The sequence below is a fragment of the Cavia porcellus genome, unplaced genomic scaffold (genome assembly GCF_034190915.1).
Source record: "Cavia porcellus strain 051 isolate PalLab524CR breed Dunkin Hartley unplaced genomic scaffold, mCavPor4.1 scaffold_1, whole genome shotgun sequence".
Taxonomy (NCBI): domain Eukaryota; kingdom Metazoa; phylum Chordata; class Mammalia; order Rodentia; family Caviidae; genus Cavia; species Cavia porcellus.
In genome coordinates, this window is record NW_026947484.1 from 107,893,832 (window position 1) to 107,910,148 (window position 16,317).

General features: G+C 50.5%; 2 protein-coding genes across 7 annotated transcripts in view; one reads left to right on the top strand and one right to left on the bottom strand.

Annotated features, from left to right (window-relative positions):
- The window catches only part of Setdb1 (SET domain bifurcated histone lysine methyltransferase 1), a 45,454-nt gene extending 42,618 nt beyond the window's left edge, over positions 1 to 2,836 (top strand). For all 4 annotated transcript variants that reach the window (XM_023561349.2, XM_005007778.4, XM_003478937.5 and 1 more), the window contains 5 exons: positions 74 to 206; positions 469 to 634; positions 1,198 to 1,409; positions 1,791 to 1,879; positions 2,054 to 2,836. In XM_023561349.2, the coding sequence (XP_023417117.1) occupies positions 74 to 206; positions 469 to 634; positions 1,198 to 1,409; positions 1,791 to 1,879; positions 2,054 to 2,171 (718 nt within the window). In that variant the 3' untranslated portion in view covers positions 2,172 to 2,836. The remainder of the gene's footprint in view (positions 1 to 73; positions 207 to 468; positions 635 to 1,197; positions 1,410 to 1,790; positions 1,880 to 2,053) is intronic.
- Positions 2,714 to 11,073, bottom strand: Cers2 (ceramide synthase 2). Of its 3 annotated transcripts, none has more exons than XM_063252943.1 (11): positions 10,918 to 11,073; positions 6,576 to 6,749; positions 6,044 to 6,161; positions 5,743 to 5,861; positions 5,542 to 5,599; positions 5,412 to 5,462; positions 5,140 to 5,232; positions 4,587 to 4,715; positions 4,306 to 4,412; positions 4,062 to 4,215; positions 2,714 to 3,770 (listed from the first exon to the last, which is right to left on the bottom strand). In XM_063252943.1, exons 2-11 carry the CDS (start codon positions 6,746 to 6,748, stop codon positions 3,630 to 3,632), a joined length of 1,143 nt encoding a protein of 380 aa, XP_063109013.1. In that variant the 5' UTR covers position 6,749; positions 10,918 to 11,073; the 3' UTR covers positions 2,714 to 3,629. The 3 variants fall into 3 exon arrangements, with proteins under 3 accessions (XP_063109013.1, XP_063109025.1, XP_063109017.1); XM_063252955.1 differs by lacking the exon at positions 10,918 to 11,073 and adding an exon at positions 10,498 to 10,703; XM_063252947.1 differs by lacking the exon at positions 4,587 to 4,715.
- Positions 11,074 to 16,317: the final 5,244 nt, after the last annotated feature.

The window sequence follows — 16,317 nt, forward strand, 5'->3', positions numbered from 1 at the left end:
ATCTTCCCCCGCAAAAAAAAATAGACCAAGAAATAGCCAATAACTTGTCTTCCTCTTACTCTTATCCCATCAGTATCACTGAAAGCTCTCGAAATTATGGTTACAATCCTTCTCCAGTGAAGCCTGAAGGACTTCGACGCCCACCTAGTAAGACGAGCATGCATCAGAGCCGGCGACTCCTTGCCTCTGCACAGTCCAACCCTGATGTAAGTGCCTTTCTTGAGCTGCATTCCTATCTGTTCTATTTAGAATCCAAGTACAGGAGCTGAGACAGTTCTCGCCTCAAGTCCTTTGTATAAAATAATAAGTCTCTTTTATTTATTTGGCCTTGACTTCCTCTTGACTCATCTTCTTCAGCATCTAATCTTCCTCTTGCTAGTCTAAGCCCCTTCTGCCTAGCCTTAAGTAAAAGCAAGAACTTGAAGGAGCCTTTCCACTTACTCCTCTTCTCACACTCTGCTTCCCTAGGATGTCCTGACACTGTCCAGCAGCACAGAAAGTGAGGGGGAAAGTGGGACCAGCCGGAAGCCCACTGCTGGTCAGACTTCAGCCACAGCAGTTGACAGTGATGATATCCAAACCATTTCCTCTGGCTCTGAAGGGGATGACTTTGAGGACAAGAAGAACATGTCTGGTAGTCTGGAAGAATTTTGGGAGTGGTAGGAAGAAACAGGAAAATAGGCATAGAGCTTTTTTGGGGGGAGTGGGTACTGGGAATCAAACTCGGCCCCTAGCACTTGCCAGGTAGGCACTGTGCTGCTGATCTGTATCTCCAGCCCCATAGAGCATTTGTAAGGGAAGCCAAAGAAGTAAGGGAGTGCGATTCAGATTTTAAATGTGGGAGCATTTCTGGGAGGCCCCTGAGCTAAACTGTTGTGTTTGACATGTCCATTCCTTATTCTTTGCGTAATCCTACTTGAAAACTGCCACTTAGGGTCTTTGCCTGAAACTTACCTTGTTGACATTCTTTTTTTTTTTTTTTTTTTTTTTTTTTTTGGCTTTTTCTTTTTTATCGGTACCGGGGATCGAACTCATGACTGCCTGCTTGCAAGGCAGGTGCTTACGCCACTGAGCTAAATCCCCAGCCCCCTTGTTGACATTCTTGAGCTATAGTGTGTGGGATAAAGATCAGGATAGAGTAATATCTGGCTGTGAGTTGGAATAGGTCCTGACAACATCGGACCATTTCTTGTCCAGGTCCAACGAAGCGTCAAGTAGCAGTGAAATCAACCCGAGGCTTTGCTCTTAAATCGACCCATGGCATTGCCATTAAATCGACCAACATGGCCTCCGTGGACAAGGGGGAAAGCGCACCTGTCCGTAAAAACACACGTCAGTTTTATGATGGTGAAGAGTCCTGTTACATCATTGATGCCAAGCTTGAAGGCAACCTGGGCCGCTATCTCAATGTGAGACCTCCCCCTAACCCTGGGTGTGGAATTAATCCGTGGGCTCAGCTTTTGTTCTTTGACATACTATGGAAATCTACTTTTTCCTCCTATAAACTGATTTCCTAAGATCTTGAAGGCTGGGTGTGGTGGCATACTTGTAATCCTAGCACTCTTAGGCAGCAGGATCACCGCCAAGTTCAAGGCCAGCTTGAACTACAGTGAGACCCTGTCTCAAAGCAAAAAAAAAAAAAAAAAAACCGAATCTTGAGTAGCTTTCTTCCAAAACATCTTTATGATGGGGAGGGTCAGATACCATCATTTTCTTGCAGTTCTTACCACCACCCCCAAACCAAACTCTGTGTACCTGGTTCTGATTCACTGCTGTTCTTAAATCTACAGCATAGCTGCAGCCCCAACCTGTTTGTCCAGAATGTCTTCGTGGATACTCATGATCTTCGCTTCCCCTGGGTAGCCTTCTTTGCCAGCAAGTAAGACGGAGTCAACAGAGGGGATTCTTTGGGAGGAGTGGGGAAAGGCAAGGACCTTGGAAATTGTGAATTCACACCTGCCATCTGTGGTCCCCTTTCATGTTTGCACTGTGTAACCTAGGCTTCTGTGTCACTGGCTACACTATCACACATCTCCTTTTTCTTCCCCCTCAGGAGAATCCGGGCTGGGACAGAACTTACTTGGGACTATAACTACGAGGTGGGCAGTGTGGAAGGCAAGGAGTTGCTGTGCTGCTGTGGGGCCATCGAATGCAGAGGTCGTCTTCTCTAGAGGACAGACTTCTTCCTCACCCTGGGAACCCTTCTGCAACTGTCCTGTCCTCAGGAAATGGGTCTTCCCCACTGCTGAACTCTGACCCCAAGTTTCTGGTCTAGCTACTTCCCCTAGCTCCGGGTAGATAGAAATGGGAGTTCTAGATCCAGAGATCTCTTCCAATGTGGTGCTAGCAGGCAGAGTACCTCCATGGCTTCCTAAGGCACTGGGGTGGGAAGAGAGCGCCGCTCTCACCTAGGCCTGACATTCTCCTGTCCCATGTCTGTTCAAGTGTTCATCATAGACTTTACTTCTGGGCCAGGGGTAGGTATCTGGTATCCCTGGTTTGTGTTACTTCATGAAAGTATTTTAACGTGGTACAAGTAAGATTGCTCTTTGATTTCTCCCTCAGCCCCATTTTTCATACACTGATCTTTTCAATGAGAGGTTTGTTTCCCTTATCCTCCCCAATAGGCAGCTCTCATTAATCTTGTTTTTTCCTACTCATTTTTTCTTGTCATGTGAATTTTAAAAAGAAAATGTTAACTGCAGCAAAAGCATAAGAAAGACTATTTTAGTTTATTTAGTTGATCCCCTTTCTCAATTCCTAATAGTCTGACACCTGTTGACATGTGTTATTTAATCTTTAATATATTTTCATTAAAAAAAACCTTTTAACAGTACATTTTCATCTGAAATGGTCCCACTGCTGACATGCCAGGTGCCAGCTATAATTCTGGCTTTAAAATCGAAACCTCGAATGTTTAATAAATAAAAATTAGAACTAGTTGCCATTTTACCCCAAACCAGCTAAACTAGTTGAAGGAAGAAAAAAGGCCCGAGAAGGAAACAATAAGATCTTGAACATGTGGCCACAGGGTCGGCTGGCAGGGAAATAACACGGAGACCATCTGAGTGTCCTCATCTAGTCCCCACTCTGGCAGAGGTAGGGTAAGGTCAGGTGCACCCCCTACACTCAGTTCACGGTGTCTTAGAGGAAAGAGTTCAGAGTAACTCAGCTTTGGTTTCTGGCCCAAGTTAGCTTAGAAAAGTGAGCCTTGGTCCAGCTTTGGCAGAATTAGGCCCACAGATCAGACAGTAAGGCACAACCCTGGCACTTCTCAAGGCCAAGGAGTCAAAAGGCAAACAGGGCCAAATCCTCAAGAATAAGGAATGTGAGTTATAACTCTACCCTAGAGCTGATGAAGGGGTTAAAAGCAACAGAAAGGATAATCTGGAGGACAGAAAAAAGTCAGACCATCCTCCCTCTAACAAAAGATATATAACCCACCTCTTCACCCAAGGATAGGCTGGTTAGAATTTGGTTTAAAGGCAACCGGGCGACAAAGAAAAAAGGGAATGCAGAAGTCTCTTCTACCCTTCTCCTTTTCCCCCAGAGCTTAAAGTGAGCCTATAGGTAAGGTTGGCTAGTTCCTTGGCTTTATGCATTCATCTGGGAGGCAGTGGAGGTGATGCTCAGTCATTCTTACGGTGGTGGTTATTGAGGACTGGGTGACCATTGGCTAGGGGCCGGCTCTTTGTTCCTGCCCCAGTGACAACCTCCTCTCCCTCAGAGCTCTCTGTTTCCTCGCGGTCACTTCGTTCATCTTCTATCACCTAGAAATGGAATAAGATGGTTTACCTGATAGCCTCAAGCGTAAAAATTGCCTCTCAGAGCCTGTTCCTATGTAGTTTTCTCTTTTTGCTTTTTGGGGTTTTGTTTTGGTTTTTTGGTAGCACCAGAGACTGAACTCATGACCTCATGCTTGCCAGACAGGCACTTGTGCCACTAAGCTATATCCCCAGCCCGCTATCATAGTTTTGGAAGTGCTGCTGGCATGACAAGGAATTTGGGAAGGTCGAGAGTTGAGAGCAGTAAGGCCCACAAAGTGGGGACAGAGTTTTCACCTTTCCAGTTATGAACTTGTGGGCCATGCGCAAAATGAGGTAAGCCCAGAAGATATGCAGGATCTGTAGCACTCCCATCATGATATTGAAGAAGTAATAGCCAAAGAAGGCAGGATAGAGCTCCAGTGGGTACACCAGTGTGCAGTGTAGGATCCTGAGGATTCAAGGGGAGAAACACAGTTGTCAATGGAGTGGGGAGCCCTCCTTAGTTTTTGAGGCAAGGACAGCCTGACCACCTACTTACCAAAAGGGCAAGATGACCAGGCGGGTGATGATGAAAACAATGGCGAAGATGATAAAGATATTGTTGCAGGTGTTTTTCCAGCCCGCGTAGTTAAACATCTTGGCTGACTGTAAATAGCCCCCATCCATCATCATCTTGGGCCCCGGACTCCCAGGTACATCACCCAGTTAGCAGCACTGGCTCTGAGTCCCACACTTTGATCCTGGGAATGTCACTGCCTTCCTCACCCCCAAAACAGGACAGAGGACTGCACTGGGACCTTTAGTTTGAGGAAACCTAACCTCCAACAAGTAGTCTGAAGAGTCATGCAGAGCCATGATGAGAGTCCCTGCGCGGATGTAATTGGCAAACCAGGAGAAGCTGATGAGGATGATGGTGGCCACGTGGTGGATGATCTGTTCCTTGAAATCCTGCAAAGATGCAGGCTCCAGGGAACCCTCCTGCTCCCCATCCCATTTCCCACATGCATACACATACAAAATATGTCCCATGTCCCAACACTTCTGGCCAAAGCTGAAAAAAAGTCAAAGGAGAGGGCTGGGGATATAGCTCAACAGCACAGCATCTGCCTGGCAAGTGTGAGGTCCTGAGTTCAATTCCCAGTATCAAAAAAATAAGTCAAAGGAGAGGCTTGTCCATCTCAAGACCTCATTTTGCTCCCCTTGGCCTAGACAAGGTCTCACTACACAGTCCAGGCCAACTAGAGCTTGGTCGGTAGGCCACCCTACTACCCAGGCTCATAATCCTCCTGCTTCAGACTCCTCAGTGCTATATACCACCACATCCAACTCCTCATTTACCCCTTGGGCTTAACTGTGTAACACCTTCACCTACCTTTCGCTTGACATCAGAAGCAATGCTGAAGAGCAGCGACATGTAGAAGGAAAGTTCAATCATGTAGTACCAATACTGGGAAGAGATGGTGCTCTGGGAAAGCAGAGAGAATTAAGAGACCCAGAACAGCTAGCCCAAGGATCTCCTGCTCTAGTCCCAGCCCCTCCAGCCCCTGAGCTTATTGCTTCCATGATTCATTCTTCTGCCCTGTGTTCAGAACTCTTCTCAAGGGTATCTGTGGCCACCTGCCCCTAGGAGGGCCCACTCCATACCTGGATGGGATATCCCTCCCAGACTTTCTTCAGGTCATAGAACCAAGGTTTCTGCATTGAGACAGTAAAGAAAGTTTAAACGAGGAAAGACCCACTCTGGTCTTGCCCACTTCCCAGTAATCTCACTCACATCCACAATGACAGCCATGCCAGCAACAAAGGCAATCAGATAAAATGTGAATCTCCAGCTGCAAGAAGAAGCACAGAGTTAGGAGGACAGCACGGCCCCCAGCAGTCCCACGTGCTCTCAAAGGACAGACACTTCACTCCCTGAAACAGCCCCAGCCTCCCAGCAAAGCCCCATTAGACTCCTCTACCCCAACTTCCCCACCTGGCTTCACGAAACTTCTTGAGGAGACTTGGCCGGTCCTGGTTGCGGCGGCGGCGAAACCAGCGCTCTACTTGGCGGCCAGACAGCCCACTCTGCCGAGACAGGAGCTCAACTTCCACCTAGGTATGATGACAGTCCTTACTTTCAGCCTCAGAACCCACAGAGCACCCACTCCTAGTAATAATGCATCACCAGGCCCTCCCATTTGCACCCACCAGAACCAGCCTTCAAATCTTATGCCCGCCCACCATCCCCCTCCCCGGCCTAGACTCCTGGAGCCACAAGAGTGCACAGTGCATACCTGCTTGGGCTGCTTGCCTCTGGTCTGATAGAAGTGTTCTAAGGTAGCATTGGGAGGTGCTCGCAACCGAGTTTTCTCCTTCACGTTCAGGAGGGCTGCCAGTGGTGTGGCCACATAACTAGGGAAGGAACAAGAGAGGTGTCATGCTCTCGGAGTGCTCCCAGTCCCTAAGGTGGGAGTGGGAAGCTCAAGTTCAGGCAGCTCTATTCTGGGCCTCAGTTTCCCCATGTAGTCTGGCCTCACCCCCTTCCATGTAGTCTCCTGAGCTGCCCAGAGCTGACAAAGCTGCCTGTGTTTCCTAGTGACCAGGCGGGGTAGTGGGCAGTGGGTGAGAACAAATGGCCATTGAAGCAAAGGGCCTGGGGATACTGAGCCCTCAGGAAGACAATAGTGCCCTGGGTGTGGGTGACACAGTGGGTAGGAACTAGGAAGGCCGAACACCAGGGTCTAGAACTAATTCAACAGCAAAAGACAGTTGAGGGGCTGGGAGACTGGTAGCTTGGGGAGGGCGAGAGAGGGCTTCTGTGCTCACAGCTCAAAGAAGTATCGGATGATAAGGAAGAGCAGGGCCAGTGGCAATGTGACGTAGAGGTCTGAGGCTTTGGCATAGATTCTTCCATCTCGGTCTTCTAGATCAGCCCAGGTCAGGTTCACAGGCAACCACAACCGTTCCCACCAGAAGTAATCATACAAGGTCTGCAGCATCCTAAGAGGAGGAGGGGAAGTTGTCAAGAAGGGCTGCTGCGGGCAACAGGGGGATGAACACTTTTCTGGTGTATCAAGGGTAGGCAGAGACTCAAACTCTGGAGCCTACTCCTGGCTCTGAGGCCTTGGGCAAGTCTGCCTCTTCATCTGTAGTAAGATAGTTTCTAGATCTTAACATTTAATGCCTGTGACAACCGAAGTCCTAATCCCTAGAATAACTATGATTTCCATGTTTTTTTCTATCCCAACCTGGAGGACAGGCAGAACTTTGCCTGAGAAGCTATAGCCAATCTGAGTAAAGTCAACACCACCTTCCTTTCACCCTACTGTCAGATCTACCCTTAGCTGGGAGCTGCCCTGCACAGGAACAGGAAGAGAGCCTCGAAACACACCCCAGGGCTGGCCTAGTGCTTCCCTGCAACCTCAGACAAAATGAAGAGGCCCAGGGAAGCAAAAATATGTCCTCAAGGTACACTGAGCTCTGGGTGATCAGTGAACATCAAACAACTGCCAGAGTAGACAGCCACGTGCCAAGCCATCCGTCCCTGCCAATAAAGCAGATAAATCCTACGTTCAGAAGGAAAAGTGAAGGCAAATCTTCCTAGAGTTAGACATGGGGACAGGGAGTCCAGGTGGCAGGGGTGTGTGTACTCTGCGGGGGGAACCAGGGCTTCACACATGCTAGACAAGCACTCTACCAGTAAGCTACATCCTCAACCCAGAACCAAGCTATGTCTCGGTCTCTTCCAGAATATAAAACACATTCTAGTCTGCAGAGTGATGCCAGTCTACAAACAAATAGCCCCAGAATGGGCTGCTTTACACCTTCCTGTGAGACAAAGAAAGCACTGACCATTTGGACACCCAGATGGGAGAAGTGATGGTGTGCGGCTTGTGGGGGCCAGCAGGTGTGTGGAGCTGAGAAAGCAACAGGATAGAGAGTCAGTGACCCCAGGCAGCCCTGGGGCTCCACAGTAAACCCCAGCATGAGGGCCTGGGAAGCCTTTGCCAGGCTCCCTGCCCCTCGGGCTCCTCCCTGAGCGTGGTGGGATTCTGCCTAGCCTTGAGACTAAAAGCTGAGAAGGAAGGCAGCTCCCTCCCAGCTGGGGAGGGAAGAGGAGAGACCGTTGTCCACTGTGAGGAGGGCTGTGTGGCTCCACCCCCAGCTACCACAGAACTGCTTGCGAAATCTCTCTCAGCCTCTCAGTATTCCAAGCTCAAGGACTTTACCCTCTTGTCCCCACTCCTGGTCACTGCTCTCCTGGATGAAATCAGAGGTCAGTAGTGACAATAAAAGAACCGCACTTCCACCTTCTCCCTTCCTGCCCCAAATCATACAGGCACATTCCAGGCCTCAGCACTGCCCCTTCCTGAGCCCCCTCAGCCAGAATAAATATTTAATTAGTCAAAGAGATGGAAGCTTTCCGAACTGAACAAAATCAAATACAACTGGCTACAGTGGAACTTTATATACACACACATACTCTTCCTAAAGTAAAAATCTGAGTAGAGGGGAGGGAGGTATAGGACCCTAGATGTCATATTATACCTCCCACTTTTTTTTTTTTTCCCCAGCTTGGCCTACCTAGAAGTGTGGGACTATACCTGACCCAGTCATCTGACTGCTGTCCCTTGGGCCCTACCTTTCCACCAGTGAGTCTTAACACCACGGGTACAGGCAGACATGGACTCTGGAACCCATCCCCATTCCAGGCAAAGGAAACTGGCTAGGATATTTCTCTTGTCAAGAGGCATTTGGCAGAGTAAAAAATTCAGAGAACAAGCTAGGGATCTGGAGAGCTCCCTCTCCCAAGAGCCAGGGAATGTCTTATCCCCATCTTAAGCTTACAAATAAAGTGCAGTGCTAGGGAGGCAGGCGGAATAGGTGTCAGGGACAGTTATGGATAAACAACTTGGACACACCCACCTCAGATCCTTCCCACCATCTTCCACTAGGAAGGGTAGAGGCAGGCATTTGAGGGAGCACAGAGTATTGGTGCTGAGCCTCAGGCTTGCTGGGACCACCACCGTCCCTTTCTGTCCTGAACTTCCACTAGCAGAGGCCTCAGACGAGCAAGGTCAGATTTCTGCCTCAACAGGAGGGGAAACTGTGTCAGCTGGGCTTCCTGATGGCCTTACTCTGCACAGCCCCATGGAACCTGTGGCAGCCCTGCCAACTTCTTGGTGCCAACACATCAAGCCAAACAAGGGATCCCACAAACATGAGGTGGGGATGAGAACAGGCATGCACACAGGGGAGGAAATCAGCTTCTGTCCCCTAAGTTCTCAGGAATTTCCTAGCAGAGAAAAATCACACGTAACTTTTCTACTTTGAAATTCTAAAAAAAAAAAAAAAACATTCTGCTGCCATATTGGGTATGGTGGTACATACCTACAAGCTCAACACTCTGGGAGGCTGAGGAAGTAGGATCACAAGTTCAAGACCAGCAAGTTCAAGACTACAAAGTGCATCCCTGTCTCTTAAAACCAAAAAAATAAAGCCTATGAGGAAAAGAGGAGAAAGGGACAAAAAAGAAAACTGCACTCCTACACACATGCAGCCATGTGCGCACACACCTCCCTGAGTCACAGACACCACTTTGTAAGCCACAGACTGGAGAGAGGCCAGTAGCACAGGGATTTCTTGAGCATTAGATTACCAAAAACTTTAGCAAGGTTCTGCTCAGCCTTAACCCCCCCCCCAGGTCTGACAGACCCTCCCCAAGTCTCTCACAGGTGGATAACAAGAGCTTGCAGACAGAAGGCCGGAAAGGGAGAAAGCCTGGAAGGAAAGTATTCTCAGAGGCTCACCGTGGGAACAGCCCACTCAGCTCCAAGTCTGCAGGAACAACTATGGACAATACAACAGGGCCAGCAAGGGCAGAGAGCGAAAAAGAGTCTCAAATACTCCCAGCCTCCACTGAAGCTTGAGCGACTGACTATAAAAGGGAGAGAAGAAATCCTAACGGTCCCCCTTGTTGAAAACTTTCATTTCAGGCAGCAGAAGATAGAAGGCTGCAAGGTATGGATGAACCAGGAAAAGATATGTCACTGCCCCAAGTGGCGGCACAAAACCCAGAATTTGGCTCAATAAGAACAGGTGTCCTCAGCCCCCATCTGGCCCACAACTTGTCAAACACTGCAACCTACAGATTGGGGCCCAAGGAGGCCAGAGGCAAAGAGGCAGCAGAGTGGAGCCAGCCAGCTGCCTGCCAGAGGTGAGGAAAAAGGAGGCTGAAATTTAGCCAGTCGCCCCATGAAGAGGGTGAGGTGAAAGGTGCTAGGGGAGACAAGGTTCTCAATTTGGAAAGCATCTATGCAAATCTGATCAGGGTCCAGCTTTGGGGATAGGGCTGCAGACAAGTCCTTACCCTTAAGGACCCATTGCAAGTGCAATCAGCCACTCATTCAGGCCAGGTCACCTCAACTCTGGCACAGGACAGGTCCCCCTAGAGACCGGCTCTACCACAGGGTGACTACCTGACAAAGGACTTTCTGACAAAGGAGGGTTCACTCCATATTTCAGGATCTTCAAAACCCCTTACTCCAGGGCCTTGAAACTGGGACAGAGATCAGACTTTGATGAGAAGGAACCTGGCCTGGGGAAGAAATGAAATCCCCCAGTGCAGGCCAAGGACCCACGCCACACACCTGCAGTTACTTCACCAGCGAGACAGTCTCTGGCGATGCTGGATAATTAGCAACCTCTAGCCAGGTTCTTGGAGTGCTCCCAGGCCAGCCACGCTCACCTATTAACGGTGCAGGAGCCCGGGCCCGCACCCGGGCCCAGGACAGACCCAGCGCCCTCCTTCCTGTTTCTCGCTCGGCACATGGACGTTCCGACCGCCTTCGGGTGGGCACCCGGGCCGCGGCCAGGCCCCCCCGGGGCATCACCGCGAGCCGCCGGCCGGGGCCATCGCGAGGGTCCCGGGCCTCTTCCTCCCCGCCGGGGGGCGCCCGCCCTACCCCGCGCCAAGGGCTCCCGGCCGGGCGGCGCCAGGAACCTGGGCCCAGGCCGCCGCCGCCGCCGCCGCGAGGTTCGGCCCACCCTCCGCGCCCGCCGCCATGGGCGCAGCCCCGGGCCAGGCCGGCGCCTCCCCGCGCCCCGCCGCGCCCTCCCGGCTGGACCCGCGCACCGCAGCCCCGCGCGCCACCCGGGCCCGACTCACGCGGCGGCGGCGGCGGCGTCGAGCTGGCCGGACCGGAGCCGCTGCTCCGCGTCCTGCGTCCGAGCGCCGGGTGCTCCGGGAGGCCCGGCCCGCGCCTCCGCCCCCTTCCGCCCCCGCCCCGCCGCGCCCCTCCCTGCGCCGCCCGCCGAGCCCCAGCGGGCAGAGCCGGGCCGGGCCGGGCCGCAGGAAGGCGGCGGAGGGGGCGAAGGGGGCGGAGGGGCCGGAGGGCTGGGGCCTAGCCTGGAGCAGCCGGAGGGGGCCGGCGGGTGCTCGGTCAGGCTCCGCGGCCTCGGCCCGGGCCCTGCGGCTTCTAGGCCTGGGCGCAGCCCCGTGTGTGCCGAAGGAACGGTCCCAAGTACGGCGTGATCGCCACACAGAGCTGGAGCGAGCAGCACAGCCCCGATCAGCTTCCCCTGGGAAGCCCCCCCCCCAGTGGACCGGAAACCCGAAAGAAAGAGCCGCCCTTCAACCTCTGTTTTGCAAAGTGTATCTGCGTTTTCAGTGCACATCACGTTTACTCTAATTCATAGTACAAAATGTTCCCACCCTTCCACAGTCTGATGAAATGGATATTTCAAAGAGCTTGACCTTGACCATGGACAGGAGCTTGACCAGGATGTGCTGAGGGCTTATTTACAGGGAGCGCTACCGTTTACTCTTACTTTTTAGGGTTTTGTGCATTGATGAAATGATTGTTTTATGCTGGGACTGCACCTCGTTGCATTGGAGTCTCTAATCAAGCCCACGTGCTTGCCGGTTCTAGAAAGCATTGTGGTCCCCTCTAATACAGGGCTGCAAGCTTGGCCTCAGCTCAGGCTCTCTCTGGAGGGGCGGTGAGATGGAAGCTGACAGTTAATTTCCAGCTTGTTTGTTAATTTGCTTCTAGCAGTTACGCCAGGGCTACCAGGGCTACCAAGGAGAAATGAAGCTGTTTGACTAGTCACCTGCATCGGCCCCTAGAGACACACTGGACTTTTTCTTGATCTTCCTAGCAGTCTCTCAGGTCCTAGTCTCCTCTGTCCCTGTCTGAACTCTGCTCCTATTCACATATCTTACACTGGGGCTGCCTTCCCTCCCTGTGACACCCTCCCCTCAGCCTTCCAGTCCCACAGCATCCTCTGCTGTTCTATAGTTCCTGCTACACATCCAAGCACCCTTTCCCAACCGGCTCCCAGGATCTCCTAGTTGGGCTGCAGCAAACCTCTGGGTCCCTCTGTAACCCTCCCTGTCCCTCTGCTACTTGTGTCCCTTTTTTAAAGTTTCTGAACTCTTTTCTCAGATGGTTTTCCTAGGTGCCAGGCTTTCTCACAGCCCTCATAGACTTTTTAAACTGGAAGACTGAAGAGTGGTTCCCTCCCGCCTCCTTTTTAAGCAGTGGTGGGGCACAGCACTTCCCTAAGAGGCAGTGGGTCCAATCTCCAGCCCTGCAAGAAAAAGGAAAAAAAGATAGCAGTGAGGAGGGGAAGTTTTGGGGCAGAAGTTGAATAATGAGGGCCTGAGAAATAAAGATAAGAGAGTATACCCTTGGCTAGGAGATAAAGGAGACCCTGGATGGAGTGGCAGAAACTCAGAAACTCATTCTCAGCCAGCATCAAGAGGGGTGCTCCACACACCGTCCCAGGCTGGACCAAGAGATTCTGATCACTGCCCTTCTGACCCCTCCCCCACCTCCAGGCTGGCATGGCCACGCCCACCATGCCCAGGGCCAGCCTGCCTTGCCCTTGCGTGACTCACTTCCTTTGTATGGGTTGCTGAGGTGTCCCAAGGCAGAGGACAGGCCAGCCAGACCCAGAGGTCTCAGCAGGCTCCTAAGGCAGGCGAACACCTGACACTCAACTAGGAAAGATACATCTTTCAAGACTAGGCTGGGCTTTGCAGAATTTGGGAGCCTATTTGAGTAAGGTGTACAGCCTGCCTCCTGCCTGAACAGCCTCAGATGCTGGGGGTTCTAACAAGAGGTAAAATAGTCAGAAGAGATTCCCATGTTCTCAAATCTAACAATGTAAGGTACTAGCTGAACAGCAGTTTGAGGCTTGGAGTTAGAAGACCTTTGTAGGCCAGGCATGGTGGCACATGCCGATAATCTCAGCACTTGGAAGGCTGATGTAGGATAACTGCCACTGAGTTTGAGGTTAGCCTGGGCTACGTAACCACTTTTTTTTTCTCAAAAAAAAAAAAAAAAAAAGAATTACCAAACACATATAGTCGTGTTGGGCATATCAGCACATGCATGTAATACCAGCAATCAGGAAGTTGAGGCTCCCTGCAAATTCAAGGCCGGCCTGGGCTATATAGTAAGTTTAAGGCCAAACAGTATAATAAAACCCTGTCTCAAAAAGACAAAATAAAATTAAAAAAAAAAAAACATTTATAAACCAAACAAAAACAAAAAAAATAGAAAACAAAATAGGCCTAGAGTGGTGGTACACATCTGTAATCCCAGCACGCACGAGTCCGAGGCCAGGCTGGGCTACATAGTGATTTTAAGGCCAGCCTGAGGTACAGACCCTGTCTCAAAAACAAAACAAAAGAAAAGGCGGCAGGGATGGGGGCTGGAGCTTTAGCTCAGCGGCATAAGCACCTGCCTTGCAAGCAGGCGGTCGTGACTTCATTCCCCGGTACCGATAAAAATGAAAAAGACAAAAAAAAAAAAAAAAAAAAAAAAAAAAACAAAGAAAGAAAAAAAAGGAAAGAAAAGGCAGGGGTTATAGTTCAGCAGCACATCACCTGGCTGGCAAACTCAAGGTCCTGAGTTTGATTTTAAAACCAAAAAAACAAAAACAACCCCAGAAGACATGTTCACAAACCGATGGCGAAACCACTGTATGTCATTGTTCTGCACCTATATTCCACTAAGAGGAGCCCAAAATCAGTCCTACCACCATCAAGGGGAAAGAAAACCCTGAGAGGGTGTCCTAGCTGCATGCCCCTGGGAAGGCAGTCACAATTTTTTTTTTTTTTTTTTGAAGACAAGTCCTCACTCTGTAGTTCAGGCTGGTCTCAAATTTGCAGTTCTCAGAGCTGGGGATTTAGGTACAGCAGCATAAGCACCTGCCTTGCAAGCAGGTGAGTTCAATCCCCAGTACTGATAAAAAGTTAAAAAAAATTTTTTTGAAAAAAAAATTTGCAATTCTCTAGATGAGCGTGGTGGCTCGTGCCTGTAATCGCAGCACTCGGGAGGCAGAGGCAGGAGGATCATTGCAAGTTCGACACCAGCCTGGGCTACAAAGTGAGCTCAAGGCCATCCTGAACTGCATAGAGACCCTGTCTCAAAAAGACAAAAAAAAAAAAAAAAAAAAAAAAATTGCAGTTCTTCTTTATCAGCCTCCTTAGGGTTGGATCTACTGGTATCAGCTTCCAAGCCTGGGTAGTCTCCTAGAATCAGTGAGGAAGGACAGCAGATTAGGTCATCCCTAAGATGTCCTCCGATCCTGAAATCCTAAATCATAGGGTACAGTGGTGGGAAGTGATTATTAATGTGAAAACAACCTCAGTCTGGGCCTCATATTGAACAAAACAAAGCCCAGAGATTAAAAGTAAGAGAGTTCAGGGCTGGGGATTTAGCTCAGCGGCATAAGCACCTGCCTTGCAAGCAGGCAGTCAGTCGTGAGTTTGATTGATCCCTGGTACCAATAAAAATGAAAAAGACAAAAAAAAAAAAAAAAGTAAGAGAGTTCACTCAAGTTTCAGCAGAGTAGCTGTGAATACAACACACACACACACACACACACACACACACTCACACACACACCACTTGGACTTTTTTCTGCCATGTGATTGGGCTCAGGTGTCTTCTCCAGCCTTGTAGGTCTTTCAGGCATCCCCTGCAAAGGTCAGGACCAGGCAGACAAATGCCCTCACCACTGCTGCTTGTCCTTCTAAGCCTGCTTGGCAGGTGCAGGCAGCAGTGGGTCTGAAGGGTTCTCAGAGCTGAGGGTGTGGGGACCCCAGCTGGGTGGCTGCACTGCATTCACCCAGCCAGAGTGTGGGAACCCAGCCTCCAGCGCTGTCCAAGGTCCACCTCGATGCCACACGGTAAGCAGATAGCTACTGAGGCTCTTTCCTGATACGACCTGCCCACTACGTTCACCCAGGAGGCTGCATAGCTCATCTGGGCAGTGAGAGGCCCTCAACATCTGAGGTGCAGGCAGAGACCTCGCGTGGCCTCAAGAAGATGCGAGACACTCAGTGGCTGCTAATGCCCTCTTGTGGCCACATTGGAAACGGCAGGTTGCTGAACCGTCAAGATCGAGCTTAGAGACAATGTAACAGTAACCGTTATAAAACAGCATTGTAACAGTACTTATTGTTATATACTAGTTAGGGATTTTTGTGACACTAAATGCAGGCTGCTCTGCCACTGACGTCCACATCTATTTTATTTTTTATTTTACTTCATTTTTAAAATTTATTTTGAGACAGGGTCTCCCTATACAGTTCAGGCTGACCTTGAACTCACTAAACAGCTCAGGCTGGCCTCAAACTTGAGTTGATCCTTCTGTCTCAGCCCTCCAAATACTGGGATCACAGGCGTGCACCTCCTTGGCTGGCCAGAAGTTTTGCTTACTGAATCCAACACACTAATTTACAGGACACATCTCTGCCTTCTGTCATCACATCCATTACCTCATCCATTCCTCCCAGGAACCTGTCCTCAGATGCCCCACATGTGTCCCCACTCAGCCTCTCCCATACCCCACTTAGACCTTAGCCAGGTGGTGGAACTGGAGATTGAACTCACATTCTCTAGGTCTAAAACTGGTGCTTGATTTCTTCCATTTTCACAGGAGAGAAGTGGGGTGCAGTGATGCGCGCCATGGATATCTCCCTTTGTGGTGTAAAGTGCCACAGGGGCCCTCCTGGACTGGGTCAAAATGGTGGAGGAGAGGAGGGGGGGAGGGAAGAGAAGGGAAGGTTTCTGTACTCAGATCCATCAAACCTCAGAGGAGGCACACACAAAAAATACCTCCTCCCAGGCCCATGAGAGCTATCGGTGAGTTTAGAGCAGCTAGCTGCTCAGGGACGGTTCATCTGCTGCTCTGTGCACTGACAGCCTGCGACCAGATGTTGGGGTTGCATCACCTGCTGCAGAGCAGCCAGAGCACCTTGGCAGCCAAAAGGCAGTGGAAATTGTTTTAGAAAACTGGGACCAAAAACCACCTGCTTCTCCCAGGTGGTTGCCTTGGGAGCACAGTGATACAGTCCTGAGGAAATTCCCTGAGCATTTTCTCTCAACTCTGCTGATCCAATCCCACCCCTGCATACCTTCCCCTTTTCTTCTCTGACTAGACATCCTGCCCTGCCTGGCTCTCCTAGGCTGGCTGGCTTTTGTCAGGCTGTGGCCAGGGAGTTTCTGGGCTGGGACCCCTTCTGGGATGCAGGCTGGGGTGCCCTGTTGGT

Bases quoted from the DNA above. Each gene is read 5' to 3' on its own strand.
- Cers2 (XM_063252955.1), bottom strand. From the start codon at position 10,580: ATGTGCCGAGCGAGAAACAGGAAGGAGGGCGCTGGGTCTGTCCTGGGC. The intron at 5,600-5,742 runs GTGGGGAAGTTG...TTCTTCTTGCAG, and splicing joins AAGAAGTTTCGTGAAGCCAG to CTGGAGATTCACATTTTATC. The intron at 3,771-4,061 runs GTGAAAACTCTG...TTCCATTTCTAG, and splicing joins ACAAGTTCATAACTGGAAAG to GTGATAGAAGATGAACGAAG.